At 40.4% G+C, this 17,312-nt stretch overlaps 1 protein-coding gene across 2 annotated transcripts in view; it reads left to right on the plus strand.

Annotated features, from left to right (window-relative positions):
• CHRDL1 (chordin like 1) overlaps nt 1-15,877 on the plus strand; it is a 38,877-nt gene extending 23,000 nt beyond the window's left edge. The window contains exons 5-12 of one of the 2 annotated variants that reach the window (XM_017815775.1): nt 1,371-1,516; nt 2,273-2,366; nt 4,449-4,516; nt 5,787-5,961; nt 9,238-9,432; nt 11,091-11,258; nt 12,338-12,427; nt 13,258-15,877. In XM_017815775.1, the coding sequence (XP_017671264.1) occupies nt 1,371-1,516; nt 2,273-2,366; nt 4,449-4,516; nt 5,787-5,961; nt 9,238-9,432; nt 11,091-11,258; nt 12,338-12,427; nt 13,258-13,388 (1,067 nt within the window). In that variant the 3' untranslated portion in view covers nt 13,389-15,877. The remainder of the gene's footprint in view (nt 1-1,370; nt 1,517-2,272; nt 2,367-4,448; nt 4,517-5,786; nt 5,962-9,237; nt 9,433-11,090; nt 11,259-12,337; nt 12,428-13,257) is intronic. The other variant, XM_017815783.1, reaches the window with a different exon arrangement.
• Nucleotides 15,878-17,312: the final 1,435 nt, after the last annotated feature.

Consider the following 17,312-nt stretch of genomic DNA (forward strand, 5'->3'; position numbering starts at 1 on the left):
TAATGCCAGTGCATGGCAGCAGAAAACTGCTCTTTCACTTGAGCTCCCAGCTGAAAAATGGGCATTCTGTGGTATCATGATTTCACAAAAAAATCTCTCCAGGTTTATCTGATAGGTAATGAAAGGAGCTGTAGCAAAACCTGAATTTTTAGGTCAAGTTTCTTTTACATGAAAGCCCAAACCCACTGCATGAAATTTCAGCTGCATTCCTAGAAATTTGCAGTGATTCGGGCTCCAGAGAACAAACACTTCACTGTTACTTCCATAAAGCTCTTGTTTGAAATGTTTTTTCCCCTGCTGAGATACTAAATTCATGTGAATGTAAATGTATAGTGCCAGGTTCACTGCCCAAGCGGAATCAAGTGGCTTATATTTCATAGGTAAAGTGTAATCCCTTTGCACAGTTTATCAACTGCTAACAGTTAAACAGTCTAGGGGATGTTTTAGCATAAGGTATGGATAGCTTAGTGTCTTAGAAGAACACTTAACCCATGTGGTGCAAAACTCAATGTGATACTGAGGTGAAACAGGAGGTTTCAGGGTTTGAATTGACACTGCCACATTGTGCACTTTGTCATATGCCCTGAGTTCTGCCAACAAAGTGCACTCATTTGCACATCTGACATTAAAACATGCATATCAGAGGAAAATCAGCGTTCAGGTGGCTTTTGACATCTGCCTTAGACAAGTTTTGCCCATTTTGAAAACAACAGCAGCAATGAATAGTGAGGACGAAACACTTGGTTAGTGCATAAACTCTCTCAACATAGTTCCATCATCAGTACTGCTGCTCCTCTACCAGAACTTTTGTGCCTATGGATGGTGTGGAACCATGCATGGAATCATGCATGCCCTGTGGCACAACCTGCTAACCTGCAATTAAGTCTCCTATGGGCTACAAATCATTAAAAAAAAAGACACCAGTACTAAGAAGGGGGAAACCATGCCAGAACAGTGCTATTGATAGTGGGATTCTGTGTGTATACAGCACCTAATGCCTTCTACATTAAAGCCTAAAAGAGCCATGTAAATGTAACAAGTGGGCACATAACTGCACCCATCTGTCCTGATACCAAATGCTACAGAACAAGAGAAAATACTGCAGCATGAGACAGGGCCATTAGTGCTGGCATTGCAGTTGATCATCAGCATCCTAAGATTAACTGGGACAGTCAACTCAAAGTGTGAATTACTAAAATTCAGCAAGATAGCAGCATGAGAATATCACTTGTACTTTGTAGGATGACAAAACTTGTCCTTCCTTAACAAAGAGAAATGAGGGAGAAGGGAAGCTTTTCCTCCCCCATATTTATGATATTGCAAGTTATCAAGAACATTTGCATGAAGTGTTCCTTTCCCATTGCTTCCAGAGGACTCCCTTTTCTCAGTAAGCAGCAAAATCACCGGGAAATCCTGTGAATACAATGGCACCACCTACCATCACGGCGAAATGTTTGTGGCTGAGGGGCTTTTCCAGAACAGGCAAGCAAACCAGTGTGCCCAGTGCAGCTGCTCAGTAAGTAACACAATTTGACAAAGCCCTGCTCTGTCTATGCTCCAGTTCTCCTTTCTAGAAGACATGACACTGAATTATAAGCAATACATAGCAAAGGCTGGGAATTGAGAATTAATGCTGAAACTCATGAGAGTGCTCAGAGCCAGTGTGCAGTACCTGGTAAATGACAGGCGACCTCTTGCACACAGAGCACAAAGCATACCCTGTCAAACATTGCTCTAAGTGAGCTTACAGTGCAGAGGCAGCAGGTAAAATATTGCTGCTTGGCATATATAGAATATTTCGCTTCAACCTGACTGGAAAATGTAGCACTAAGCCAATGACTGATTTCATTTGGACTGAGCTGATAAGTAAAGGGCCTCAAGGCTGGGAGCGGACAGCTCTGAACTGGCACTGGGCCAGAGAGCCATTCCTGAGATGTCACCAATTCAAATCCAGTAAATTTGAGCACTCACCCAGTGACTCTTCAGAGCCAGTGTCTGAACCATGACATCCCTACCAATCCAAACAGCTCTTCAGTATCAACTATTGGCAACTCTGTACCTCCTCTTATCAAATCACCATCATATTCTTCATTAACTAAGAATTTAACAGGCCAAGTAGTGAACAGACTGTTCAGACTTTTCATTGGTTTAATATTCTGCTTTTGCACAGAGTGGCATTTATGTAAACATGTATTTAAGCGTTTCCATAAAAAAATGAATATACAAAAAAATCAATGACTCCTTCTAAATTCCCCTTGTGTTTTACTGGCAGGAAGGAAATGTGTACTGTGGGTTGAAGACTTGTCCCAAATTAACTTGCTCTTTCCCAGTTTCTGTTCCGGAGTCCTGCTGTCCAGTTTGCAGAGGTAAGTTCAAGGACAGGCTCTGAATTTACTCCTTTCCATGTCAGAGCCCTGTCTGTGCAGCAGTTCTGTCACTCAGGACACTATCTGCAAGTTTCCCATGTAATTACAATCCAATGCATGTTGGGAAATTAAACCACGAGTGCCAGCAGGGTAACATGGCTACCTTTGTTCTCCTAAATTGAAACAAGGAGAGAACTGATGATAAAGTTGCATCCCCATAATGAGGTAAATCAAGGCTTCAAATGAGGTATTGAAATAGCTGCCATTACTCTCGGTAGAAAAGCTTTATAATAAAAGATGAGCTTCTATCTGACAGGTTACAAGACCTGCTCAAGTTGTGCAGAATTTCCATTCAAAGGCAAGGGCAATTACTCTGGTTTAAATTAGGTGTCAACCTATATTCAGGTGACTTCAGTATTTTACTAGCAATTGCATTTTAGATCTTGTACACACAGGGAAGTTGATTCTAGGGGCCTTCCCAGCCTTTCTGAATGTATAAACCTAAATGTTTGTCTAAAAGCCCATCAAAATGTCTGAGAATTTCTAAATGTATTTTATATCTGTATTGTGGCATTTGAATCATCACTTCTAGGGTATCTAAGTATCTATGGCCTGTTCTCAAAGATGCAGATAAGCACCTAAATGTATCTTTGGTTTTCAGAAGTACCACTCTTGATACCAGTGATACCAGGATGCTTTGAAAAACTCTTGCACCTCTGCTTGCACTTTTGTGCAGCTGTACTCTTTTGATATTCTGCTTGTCTGAACTCACTGCTATTGCATGGTAAAAATAAAGAGTATTATATGGTTGGTTGTGTAACATTTGCTGTGGTGCAAGAGTTGTGAAACACAAGCTAGCATAGTCCCAGAGTTCCTGACCTGAGGAGTTGATTGAGTTCACACGCTGGACCAAAAGCTCTGGGCAGGGAAGGGCTGAGCCAGCAAGAAGGTACTTCAAAGTGCATCAGTGCTGATAATGCAGAACAATGCAGAGGGAGCACCACACGCTCTGAGGGAACAAGGTCCTGGACAGAACAAGGTCCTGGACAGAAGCTGTGTAGTCACGTCAGAACAGCAGGCTGTCACCGCCACTCACCCTGGGGAGGTGCAGTGCTAATTAACTTACTGTGGCACCAAGTAGGACCTGAACTAATCCCTCGGGAGGGCAGTGCTGTGTGCTGTGTAAATATGTCAGCTCAGTCAGAACGAGCAGGAGGATCTCTGTGCAGTGCTCCTTTGCCCAGAGATTGTCCCTCAGTCCCACTGCTTTGCTGTTACTGCACAGTATCTTCACAAATCTTGAAATGTTTTGCCAGGCAAACTGCTTATAAAGCTTTCTGTTCTCAATCAGGCAAGGTGATAGCCCTGGCTTCCCAGGGTGAAATACAGTGATACACTGTTTTAAATGTAATACTTTGACAGTTAATTAAAGTAAATCCTTGTTAATCATCTGATTTCTCTTCCCATATAGTTATTTGTGCTGTATTTGAAACCAGACTCTTCCATTTACAAAAATCAATTTGACTTTCAAAGTATAAACTGTCAGACATAGCTAGACAGTAAACCAGCCTTACACTGGAGAAATCAGTCACTTCAGCCAGTCACTAATGAGAAACCAGTTCATTTGCATTTCCATATGAGAGGTGAGATTAAATCGAATTATGCAGTAGAGGCGACCCACTGTCTCCACTGATGCAGGGCTTATTTAATGTATTCTTCTGTCTACTACGCTTATTTAAAAATGTTAAAATGATTATTTATCTCATAATCAACTTTATCCTTTTCAATATGGCATAAGCTGTTTTATCTCTCCTCTGTGATTCTTATGAAATGAAAAGCTAAACCAAATGTTTGCATCAAGATCTAACACAGCTCATGGGGAGGAAACTGTGAGTCAGTTTCTGCTCCCTGCATGCCCAAATAGATTAATATATTGAAGTTTGCTGATTTTCATATTCATTCCTCTACCACTATTCAGACCCTAAATACAGCTGTAAAGCCACTTGAGACTTTTCCCCTCTGTATTTCCCAAGGTGTCTCACAGTTACTCCTCTAACTGACACTGCTCTGCTTCACGTACAGGAGATGGAGAATTATCATGGGAACATTCTGATGGAGATATCTTCCGGCAGCCGGCCAACAGGGAAGCTGTAAGTGGGACCTACAATTTAAAGACATATTTTCTTGCTGTGCTGTGCATGACAGTGCATTGGGGGAAAAAGAGAAAAGGATGATAACAGGTCTGAATACCTATTGTGGGGGAAAAAGAGAAAAGGATGATAACAGGTCTGAATACCTATTGTTTCATCCTGGGTTCTGTGAATCTAGCCCAAAATAGGTTTCTTCCACTCAACCTGAATTCATGAATCCTGCTGAATTATAAACTCCCATGAGCTCATGTGGATTCTGGATTTGGTCTTATATGCTCTATAAGAATAAAATTCAACAGCATTTTGTTTGCTATTCAAGCATTGTTTTTAAATCCTAATTGTAAACACTTGCTTCCCAGTTTACATACATATATATGTATTTACTCTAGAGGCTTCATTATCTGTGGGGCTAAGAGTTTCCATTAACAACTTACTCCTCAAGAAATAATTTTTATAACAGCATTTGGAGAGAATCTGAAAACCTTTTGAGCACTACCCAAATACATGAACCAACAGGTCTTTAGATGAGTGGGAAGAATCATGCCTGATAAAAGGAGTGCTATAATCTACACTATTCCTTCAAGTCCGTGGCCATTTTGAAAAATGATTCTCTGAAAACAGTGTTTTTGCTCTAGAAAGCATGCTGTGCACTACTACTACTACTACTACTACTGCTGCTGCTGCTGCTGCTGCTGCTGCTGCTGCTGCTGCTTCTTTCCTTTGCAAATGGAATGAGATTTCCTAGTCTGTAAAACACATTCTAGTAAGGCTCTGCTCAGGCTCTGCAAGGCTAACTTGGGCCTTGCATGAGAGTTTCAAGCTGCAAGCAAAGAAGAATCTGGGCAGTCATTTTGGATGTGCTCTGCCACTGGAGCCATGGTAGAAAGAAATTCTTCTCATCTGCTCTTAAAGTAGAGTAGAAATCAGTAAAGTAGATACCTAGCTCTGAACACCATTTTGAATAAATGGAGCAAAATAGGCACATCTGGGTTGTGGTTCTTCTTATGCTCTAGAGATCCACACCAGGTTAGGTTCTAAAACTGCTTCTCTGTCCATTGACAATTAGGGACTTCAGATGACCAACTCAGATAAAGACACCTACATTGGCATACAAGACTGGTGAGATGAGTTAGATCTGCACGTGTGGTTAATGATGTCTGATGAGAGTGGCCACACTTGTTGCCTGTGTTAAGCCCCTAGTACAGCCCCTTTCCCCATGTTCATTGGAATGAGACATTTACTTTCCTGCTCTCTTTCTGTCCCCAAACAGAGACACTCATACCATCGCTCCCACTACGACCTGTCACCCGGCTCTGTGAGGCAGGTAGTCAATATTCCACGATTTCCCAATGCCAGGAGTAACCGCGGAGTCCTGCCGGATCCCCAGCAAGCCTCGGGCACAATAGTACAAATCGTCATCAACAACAAGCATAAGCACGGACGAGGTAAAGACAAGTGCTTCTTACAGTATTGCTCTGGGTCAGGAATCAATCACCTACAGCTCAGAGAGACTTCTCAAAATATACAGCAGAATCTTGGGGATTCACACTGGTATCAAGAAAGCCAGTACAAATCAGGGAGGCAGAAAGCAATCAGCTATTCAGGGTATGAAATTCCCTCATGAGCGAGATCAATTCTGCCTGCACAGACAACAGTGCATCTCACTCTGCAAAGGCACCACACAACTGTGTTGCTCTCTGAGTTACTTTGTGGGATTGTGCTACACAATTCTGAGAACTCATGCAGTGTTTACCAGGGGAGTGAGTGCTTTGTGCCCCAGAGGGCACCACGATGCCTTTAGATTCAACAACTTGTTCACACAATGGCTCGTCCCATAGGAAACTGTTCATGGTTATTTTCTTTACACTCTGTCCTATTTTGTAACTTTACTGGTCATAAACAGCTTATATTTAAACTGCCCTACAAATCTCAGACCGTAAAGTATCAGGGGGTTTTCTGCCTCCAAGGATTAGCAAATTATGCTTATGAAAGATAGTATCATGTCTTCCCCCACCTTAAACTTCTTGTCTGAGACAGTGGGATGGAAGGGATGCTTTTTGTCCCCCATGACTGATATAAGAGGCAGAGCAGGCAATTAGCCTGTACTTGATGCCTGAGCTGTGAAAAGGCAAATCTAACCAAGGTAATGAATCTCACTCTAATAATCCTTTATTGCCCTCTGCTAATAGAATATAGGACATACTACGTTATGTGGACAGCAGAATTTTGAGCCCATATGGCAAACCATATTCAAGTTATATTCCTCATGCACTAGAGGAAGGACAAAAATAAAGGGAAAATACCAATTCACCAGTTAGTGGGGCAGCAGGTTTTGTACAATAAAAAGGGTGGGATGCTCAGTTCCCACAGTGGGTGTACCTTGGAGAACAGAGGTTTGCAGGAACAGGTCTAGGAAGACATAAAAAAAATAATTGTACAAACACATGCTCAAAAGAGCATCTGTCCACAAATACCAGTCAGTGTGCACTTAGAAACTACCCACAAAGAGTTAAAAGCCCTTGTATTAGGGCCAACTAATCTTTTAAGGTATTAACTAACAGAAGGAATGTTGGCTATAGGATCTTTGTTATCCACCTGAACAAGCATGAAAAAACATTCAGATCATGCCAGTGTTTTATGCTGAATCTAGGAGCAGGAATCTCCATGCAGGGCAATGTCTTTGACATGTAATTCACACATGAAGACATCATCAAAGCAGTTTCTAACTGACTTGTTTCAGCAAATAAAGAGCATACAGACGAATAGCATAGTTCTGGATGCAGCATAATTTCAGACACTCACTGCCTGGAGAGTGTCTGAGAGATCCCCATGATGGAAACAGGAATGCTGACCACATGTTTTCTTTTGTTCCTGTGCAATTAACAAGTGTTCTATTAATTAATGCACATGCCCCTTGAGACGCATTTCAACAAGTTAAAAAATAAACACACAACAACTCTCCTGACGTGGAAATACTGTGTAGTTGTGGGGATACAGATTTACCATTCTGAACATGAAAAGCACTAAAAACAGGGTATCAGGGAACCAGGAGTTATTTGCTGTATTTTGTCTTCTACTAGAGGCTTCATCTTCTCCCTTAATTATTTAACTGTTCTGTGCTAAACAACCCTTAAAAGACAGAAAATATGTATCACACAATGTCCTGTATTATCCCTTCACCTGTCAGGCAGAAACCATGGAGTATTTATGTCCATAAAGGATCTGGAGAACTCTGGATGGGGGAAAAAATCCCTATAAGCATAGATATAACTAATAATATGATATTTGAGCATGTAAGAAGCCTGCTGAGCAGCTGAGTACTTACCGTTTTTCTCATTTATAGTTTTTTCTCCCATGTTCTTAGTACACAGATAAAACATGGCTTTTTATTTGAGAAACAAAATTGTTTCCTACCTCTAAAATAAAACCATGTCTTAAGAAAGAGTTAAAAAGTAGCAATTTGGAAACCAAATGATAGCATAAGCCCATGAAAGAAAATACATTGCAAAAAACACTCCCCATAAATCTCAGTAACTCCGTAAAGTATAAGGCAGTTGGTTACATCTGTTACCAGTTAGATATAAATTTCAGATTACAGATAAAAATTAAATTGCTTTTGAAAGTTACAGGCAAAATTGGAACATATTTTACAAATAAAAACATTAATAAAAATGATGGCATATTAGAAGAATTGGAAATATTTACAACATATCCCAGCTTCACTTCAGTTGCTTTTAGAAATCAGGCTGTGTCCTTTATTTCACCTTGTTAGGATTAGTTTGCAGTTTTCTTTGTGTTTATAAAATATTTAAAAATAAAGAAGTAGGGTTTATAGGACAAATGCAAACATGGTGTAAAGTGATATAATTCCCATCAACTGCTGGGTGACCCAAAGTGGCTTCTACCAGGCATAGATTTTTCCACTCTCCTTGTGTCAGCTGTATTTCTCTGACTCCCAAGGGCTCTGATGAATAAATATTCTGAGGCTCTTAGATGCTATTAGAATGAAATTTCAGTCCCATATGCATCCTTTCATGTTAATGTTTTCTTGTGATTCCAAAAGCCAAATGGCTCTATATACCTATAGACATATATATTTCCACAGAGGACATTAAATTTCATTTTGCAACATTCCCTTGCTTTGTTCTGTGTGTTATGTAGCAGAACTCTCATGCAAAAGCAATAAAAGGCCCAGGTGGCACTAATCCATCCTGCTGATAGCATGGCTCTCTTCAGCTTATGGCTGAAGCCGTGCAGATGACTCAGTAGCAAATAACATGATTCTATCATCTGCAAATTCAATTCCGGCAGCCAGAGCCACTGTAGCAGGCTGTGTCCTGTGTGTGGACTGAGATTAGGAGGGGAAGGAGGAGTGAGTTTTACGAGCTGGTTAATGGTGCACAACTGAAATGCATGGGGGGGAGCCAGTCAGATACTTGACTCAGCCACCTTCACTGTTTTCCTCAAAACAGCAATGGACATCAGCATCAGCAGAGTTGAAATCAAGGCAAAACTGCTCAGAAAAGGGTGATTACAGGCTCAGACTCATTTTAAGTAACAAAACTCCAAGTTAAAATTACCAAGCAGAGAAATGAGCCAGACACTAACAGATGACATATGGAGACACTGCTTTAAACAAATGTGCATGAATCAAACANGAGGTAGGCAGTGAACATACCTTTTCCAGTTGTACTTTTTCTTCTTTTTGTTTTCTTTCGTAGTTTGTGTTTCAAATGGCAAAACATACTCTCATGGTGAATCTTGGCATCCTAATCTCCGGGCCTTTGGAATCGTAGAGTGTGTGTTGTGCACCTGCAACATCACCAAACAAGAATGTAAGAAAATTCACTGTCCAGAACAATATCCCTGCAAATACCCTCAGAAAGTAGAAGGAAAATGCTGTAAAGTCTGTCCAGGTAAAACAAAGTTGATCACAGACCATCTTTTTGCTGTGCATGTTAAGGGGCTTGGCTCAAGCCTTCCGGTCACAATAACTCTGATGCAAACGGCAGGAGCTGTGCCCATTCTAAGGTGTGTGAGAAGTCTCACTGGGGGACAGGCAGAGCTGCCTGGCCAGCTCTGCTCTCACTGCTGCTCCTCAAACAGGGGTCATGCTGCCTGGCACATGTGTTCTGATCAGTCACTGCCTTTCTTCCTGCTGTTAGCACGACTTCCTTAGCGCTCATTTCCAAAGAGAGTATTGCAGAAATGTATACAGAAAGTTCATTACTGTCATAAGACTCCTGTCCTTCCCCCACCACAGTGCCCACAGAACTTTCAAATCATTTTATAGCTTGTGAAATTTGTGTGGAGATAACATCATTTCTGCTTTTCAAAACTTACCAGAAGGATTCAAAACTCTGGTGTCAGTTACGTAACTTAACCCATAAAATAAATACTAGCTTATCACAGGTTTAGCACTGTGTCTTTTCTGCACTAATGATAAAACTTATGTAGACATTACTAAAATAAATGCCTACAGCTAGTGAAAAATCTGCTAACAGGAATCTGCTGAGGGTCTGCCAAATGACCAGCCACGTTGCATGTGATACAAAGGGTAAAGGAGTATCCAGTTCCCTTATGTGCCTTTAAACGTCTTCTCTAATCTGTACAGCCCATTTCTGTGTTTGTTTGCTGATGCACTGGGCAGAAATGCTCAGCCATATATAGAATGCACACTTCCCATCTTTTGCTGGCCTTGCTTACTGGGGAAAAAAGCAGTGCCAGTAGGCAGGCGGGAGATGTGTTATCTAGAGCTTTTGGAAGCAGAGATCTGCAGCTTTCAGTAGAAGAACATCCAACAGAACCTGGCTAACAGGCTTCAACTGAAAATTTAATGGCCAAAAGAAAGTTACTGTCTTGTTCTTTGAGATTCTGTGTGCCCATTTTAAAGAAAGCTGAATCTCTTCCTGCTGTCTGTCTTGTATGTGTGGAGAATTATTAGGTATTTCCACAAACAGAAGTCTAAGCCTCTGAGTTGCATCATCTCTCTTACATTCTTGTCCAACTTCCAATTGCAAACAGAATAATTACAATTTCTACTTATATGCTCTACAACTTTACCAGGTGGGCAAAAGATAATGTGCCCTGTGGCTAGCCCAGGCTTGCACTGGCCAGCTGGCTGCTGCTGAGCAAAGTTCAAACCTCCTGGATTCTGCCTGCCCTTCTCTTCAGCAAAGCATGAATTTGGTTTTCTTCACTCTGACCAACCACCAATTTTCATTTAGTTATGACCTCTGAGATTTCTGCCATTATTTCAAACATTCTTGAAAAGGGGACAACGATTTAAAAATTGTGAGGAGTCTCCCAGACCACATGGTGTTACAGCTCATTTCCTTAGGAGACTGGATTATAACTATGAATACTGTCTTGCCTCCATGAACAGGCCACCAGAACCAGAATAGAACACTGTTAAGTGTCTGGGGCTTAGCTGGAGATGGATTTGAGTGGCCATACAAATGAAAATTCTACATTTAAGCTAAACCTGCTTGGCTATTGGTGCCAAGTAAGTTCTGGAGGACTTGATTACAGCCGTAGTAGGTGTTTTGTGCTTTTTTTTTTTTTTTTTTAACAGAAGATGTGCCAAGTCAAACCTTTGACAACAAAGATTACTTCTGTGGGAAAGAGACATTTCCTGTCTATGAATCCGTTTTCACAGAAGAAGGAGAAACCATCAGGAAAATTGCAATAGAGATTGAAAAGCCACCTCAGATAGAAATACATGCGTGGACAATTAGAAAAGGTGAGTTGAGCAAGTTCTTTCTTTAAACAGTGTATAATCTGCCATTAAAATCCCAGGATAGTTTAGAGATCCAAACATTTTGAGACTGCTGTTCTTCTGGCTCTTTAGGATATCACTATTACAGCCACTTCCAACACAGACAAGTTTTGCTGAATAAAACCCATTAGAAGCACACAAAGCTGTAGTTCTGCAAACTCCTACCCTCTTTGGGAGCAAAGGCACAATGACAAACAGGTTGTCAGCAATACTCTGTGTAATTTATTTCAGAGAAATGGGTTTGAACCAAGAGCCTCGAGGCTCTTATTTAGGATGGACCAAAAAGCTTTCCATTGAAACCAGTCTATCCTATCTGTCGTAGTGATGCTGCATCCATGATGGCCTAGAATATGGGCCAAAAATGTGTTAAGGATGGAAACAATATCTTTTTCTAGACTAACTGGTAAAATTAGAACAAAATAGAAAAGCATCGAGAAGCACTGGTGCAAATCATGAACTTTCAGTGTAATAAAAATTATCTTCAGCCTCCTAAAAATCAAATCTACTTAATCTATTTTGAATAAAGAGCATATGACCCTCATAGGAAATCCTCACATAGTGCAGCCCTGTACATGGAAATGATACATCTCTAGAATGTGCTTTAAAGCAGAAAGCTAAGGCCAAAATGGGAGCAGAAAAGAAGTCACAGAACATTGGATGGTTCACACGTACCATGAGTGTTCAAGAAGCCACAAAGCCTCATAATGATTTGACAGTGGTGTTGTGTGCTGGCTCATGACAGGCAAAATGGTATCTGCAAAATGATACTGTTTTTCTCCAAGACACTGGGATTTTTGGCTTTTCTTGTAATCTTACATTTATGCATAATAAGGAAAGATTCAGCTATTTTGGAAAAGAATTGGCTGATTCTCACACCCCTCACAATCCATGGAAAGATTTACAAGGGAGTAGCAAAAAAATGGGTGGGGGAGGGTGGAAAACAGAATAAAAAAGAAAGAATAGTCTGAAAATTTTACAAAAAGGCAGGTTTAGAACAACAGGCACATTTCCAGTAACATGCATTTCTCATTTCTTTGCTGAAGGGATTCTGCGTCACTTCTATGTTGAAAAAGTGTCCAAAAGAGAATTTGAAGAACTTCCTTACTTCAAGCTGATAACAAGGACAACCCTTAGTAAGTAAAATTCTGACCTCTTGAGGTTTCTACTCTTCATATTATCATAGCAGTGAAAAACATTCTCTGTTACTCAACACAGTGAAATGGATGTACTAACTTTTCCTCCTCGATTTCTTCTTTGTATTTCATCGAGTTTGGGATTTTGACAGTAGCTGGCAACTAGTAATTCAGCTGATTTAATAGTTGAACTAAGATACAGATATTTTTATTTCCTAGGTCTTTTGCATTATAACTTGTAATTTTTTCTGCAATTTTTTTTCTAATTAAGAAGTCTTTTTCCCAGGGATAATATATTCTTAATAATATAGGCCTACTGAGTTACAGTAATCTTTTCATAGAAGAAGTTCCCTAATTTTTTGCTGTCAGCCTTCCTTAGCTTGCCATTGTTATCTGTAATGTAGTATTCTAGTTATCAGGACAGCATGCATTCATATCAAAATTATAAAAAATGTTAATTACAGGCACGTAGACAGAGTTCATAGCACATAAACACTTAGACGTGTTGCTTCCCACTTCTAAATACTTTGGTTTGCCAGGATATCCATTGTCATAAGTGGTTGAATAAACAGAGCCAACTTACAGGACTACTTAATTAAAGAAAATAATAATAATATTCTGGTCCTTGTTTATCATTTTTAATAAGGTTATTTTTCATGGAATATGTTACGTGATTGTAAGATACTTCGAATATTTTCCGTGGGAGGACTGGACATTCCCTCTTTGACTATTGTGAATCAGTTGGTTTGCAGAGTGCTTATAAATGTCTTCAAAGTTCCCTGTGCCCTTTTCTAAGTCAGTATCTGTCTCCTTTGTGTTTTTGTTTTCAGGCCAGTGGAAAATATTTAGCGAGGGAGAAGCTCAGATCAGCCAAATGTGTGAAAGCAGAGTGTGCAGGACTGAGCTCGAGGATTTGGTAAAGGTTTTGTACCTTGAAAAGTCTGAAAAGGGTCACTGTTAAGGGAGACAGCACTGGAGGGAAAAACACAAGAAAACTTATGAAAACTTGGATCTGCAGCTGGACTGCAGGCTTATTTTGCTTAAGTCAACAGTTGCCCTAAAACCCAAAACTATAATGCAGTAATTATTCACATCATGCACAGCAAATTTGCTGCTTTATGTGTAGTGGTCTGTGTCAACCATTCAAATATCTCCTCCAAAAGACTAGGAGGCTCTGTATTACTGGTGGGGGAAGGAGAAAGAGAGACTGTGCTTTCCCAGAGTTGCATTTCTTTACGAGTTAAAAAGAGAAAACAGAACATTATTATTACTATTATTATTTGGCAAATTATTCAAACTATTGAAAAGAAGGACACCTAATAAATGTGCAGGAGTTATAGAGAGCATTATTTCCTGTGCTAAATTTATACCATTTCTGGTGTTGAAATGACTCATGGATTTCTCTTAGTAGTGGAGGAAAAATACAAGTGATACAATACTTGTGCTGGAAACATAAAAAGCAGATTTAAACTAACAAACTCCTAAGCAGCCTGCCTTTGGGATGATGTCTTGTAGTTGAGCAAACAAAGTCTATAAACTGAACAGCAGGTGTTAGTGGCAATCACTGTATTTTTGTAGCAATTAGAGCAAATGTTCGCTTTTAAGTGGTTTTCACTGTTTCCTCCACCCACTTCTCTAAAAAATGTGAAGTGTTAGCTCCCTATCACAGCCCTAATAACTTCATTATTCTGGGCCCTATTAACACATGGTCTTGGCTGATAAACCACCTTCTAAAGTGATGGGGCAGAAGGTAGTGAAGTACTAGCAGTGTTTTCAAAACACCTAGAGCGTTAAACCTCACAATTAATAACTCCTCAAAAGTTGTGACAGGGATTAATTTATTTGTTCTGATTTGTTAGAAACCTAACGTTGTGCATTTTTCTGACAATGACCTCTCACTTCTCACGCTTCAAGGACATCTCTCTGCCATGACAAACACCAAACAGCTACAGCAGGCCTTTAGAGCACAACAGCTCTGTGACAACTGTTGTGAAGAAAAACAAATCTGAGTCTGTTAAATTTAGCATAGCATGTGTAGAGTGTGTCTACTTATTCTGCAGAATAAGTGTAAGTATAATTTAAAAACTGTTTTCTCTGAAGAGTCACCAAAATCCTGCACTGCACTATGGATGCAATGTTGGATTAAATCCCAAGATGCAAGTGACTCTGCCTGCTTTTGCTCCCATTTTCTACTCCACAAGCAGACAGGAATACTGCTGTTCAAACACATGGTAGGAAACAAAGCTTTATGGAAATGGCCTGAGCCAAGGGCTGGGGCTTCACAGGGAGTAAAATCAACAGTGAGAGCAAAGATTTTGAGGTTTGTTATTCTGCCAGTGACAGCACTCCAGGGTGTCCCCATTCCTAAAGGGATGAAGGTGTGGCAGGGGTTGGTACTGGATGCCAAAAGCCTGCTCAGGCAGAGCCTCACCATCCTGAGGCGATCCTTGGCTTGAGCAGCAGGCCCTGGCAGCCTCCATCAGCACCACAGGCCTCAGGATCAGGCTTCTCCATAGCACCCAGGTCCTGCCTGTGCCGCCTGAGCCTCGGGAGGAGTGGGATACAGGGCTTCTCAAGCAAGAGGAGCAAATGAGGAGAACAGACATGAAGGTGAACAAAAGGCTGAAGGGAATTAGAGAATACATACAGGGTGATCTCAGGACCACCCTGCTGTCCCTAGGCCTGGAGAGAGAGCAGATACAATCTGGGAATACTGGCCATTTGAAAGTACAGCAAGTTGAAATGCAGGAACACCTGGCCATGAGAAGTCCTCTATCACTGTTCATTAAAGGAGAGCTAACTGAACTGTCCCACCACCTTTCCACGGGGACTGTAGCTTTCATAAATCCTGTCCTGGTGTTGGACAGGGGTGTAGCATATCCAAACCAAGGTCCTAAGACCTCACTGCACCAGTGTAACTGTGGAAGCAGCAGTTTGCCATCAGCAGCACGCATTGCAGTGGCATCTACTGGGTTAAAATGTGCTGCAGAAGTGTAGAATTTTATTATAAATCTTTAGGAAGAGGTTCTGAGGAACTGTAGCATCTGGTGAGAAAATCAGCAGTTGATTTCTCACCTAACAGGCATTGTCTGTTTGTAGCAGTAGCTGGTGAAAAAAGACTAAGTGGAAAGTGTACAGTGTTTGTAATTTTTTTTAATGAAGAAGGCAATCTGCTTTTTGTATTTGTGACAGGACAGGTGGAATCCAGATTGTATATTTATTTTATAATAAACAGTTTTTAAGAAAAGCAAAAACAATCATAAGCATAATTTAGTAAAATGTAGCGGTGCATTTTTCCAGTTTCTGTTCACTTAAGACAACAAAATACACAGTGTCATGTTTTTCATTCTCTTCATGAGATGTATGTCTGTTACAGTACTTATTTATGTACTTGTATCACTTTGACCTGGTTTGATAAATTAATAAACCCTGACGTTGATAATAAAACAAGATGGTTTGCATATGGTGCTGTTGTGTCAAGATGTTTGGTTTCAGTGACCTGTTTGCAGTCTGGCTGCTGCCACCTCGGAGAAGGTGAAGCCACATGCCCAGCTGGGTGCAGTGTGTGGCTGCCTGCTGTGAAGTCAGTACTGAGCTATGGAACGATCAGATTGGGAAATACCCAATTTAATTCAGCTTTAACCTACCCGCCATGCTAAATTTTAGAAATCAAAGCACTGACATTCTTATGTGGAAACCTACTCAAGAAGAAATCTCTCTGACAACAGAGGGAACAGTACAGGACATACTGCTTTCTGGGCAACATATATTCTGAAGCTCAAAATAATTGGGGAAATGTTGATGGAATCAATCTGCTGTAATGACTAAAATGAGAAGGCTTTCAGAAACATAAGAAAAAGATGTAAAACATTAACTCACATATGGCTAGCAGTGTAACTAAAATGGAGAGTATCAGCCTTGGCAAAGATGAGTGTTCAAAGTAAATCACTTTGTACATCAATTAGTACATCAAATCTGAAATTCAGGATGTCTCTGGAAATTCCTAATGAAATTCATTTCTGTTATTTCATGACACCCTTCATATTTATTTTCACCATCTTTTCATTTTAGCAAGGAATCTGCTACAAGAATCCTTTCCATGAGAACACTCCTTAGGGACATGTACTTGCTCTGCTTCCTTAACTATGTGAGGGGTGTTCTCCTTCCTGCTGGTTGCAGATTGAAAGTCAGTAACACTCAGGGTTGCACAGCTGCATCCCCACCGAATGTATACTCTTGATTTCATAACATCCAAATGCTTCTTAGCAGCACATTAAATCTTATTTCTCACTTCACTCCTATCCCCCTCTCATGTCACAGGGATCACCTCTGGCTCCACATGACTCCACAGGCCAAGAGAGGCAGGGTACTGAGACCAGACCCCTATTCACTGCTATGTTCTTCTGAAAATACTTTTAAATGTACCTACACGAGTGCAAGAGAAAGAATGTGTCAGCCTAACTAATGCTCTCATCTTCCTACACTCTCCATTAAAAAAAAGGTCAAAGCATTTCACAATTCAGATGATGACTCCTTCCAAAATAATTGATAGCACATGAAGTATTTGCGTAATGTTGGTGTGCTCTGGTGCCTATTGTGTTATCCATCTAAGATAAAAGCCAAGATTTTTGTAATTTATTGTGGGAGGGGTGAAAATTTACAAAGTTAATCCTTATTTCCATTTATTGCTTTTGTTTGAGGTTTGAAAAATGTCTTCATCTTCTGATCTGAGGTTTTGGACCGTTTTACTTCTTGGGTAAAGTATGTCTGCAACTGCATGAGTATATTGAACATGAACCCACAACCCTCCCTTCTCACATAACACCAACCCAACTGTGAGCAAGAATGCAAAGCATCCAAAGCAAAAACAAATAATTGATTTTAA

This window comes from Lepidothrix coronata, unplaced genomic scaffold (genome assembly GCF_001604755.1).
Source record: "Lepidothrix coronata isolate B3197 unplaced genomic scaffold, Lepidothrix_coronata-1.0 Scaffold2, whole genome shotgun sequence".
In the NCBI taxonomy this organism is placed as follows: Eukaryota; Metazoa; Chordata; class Aves; order Passeriformes; family Pipridae; genus Lepidothrix; species Lepidothrix coronata.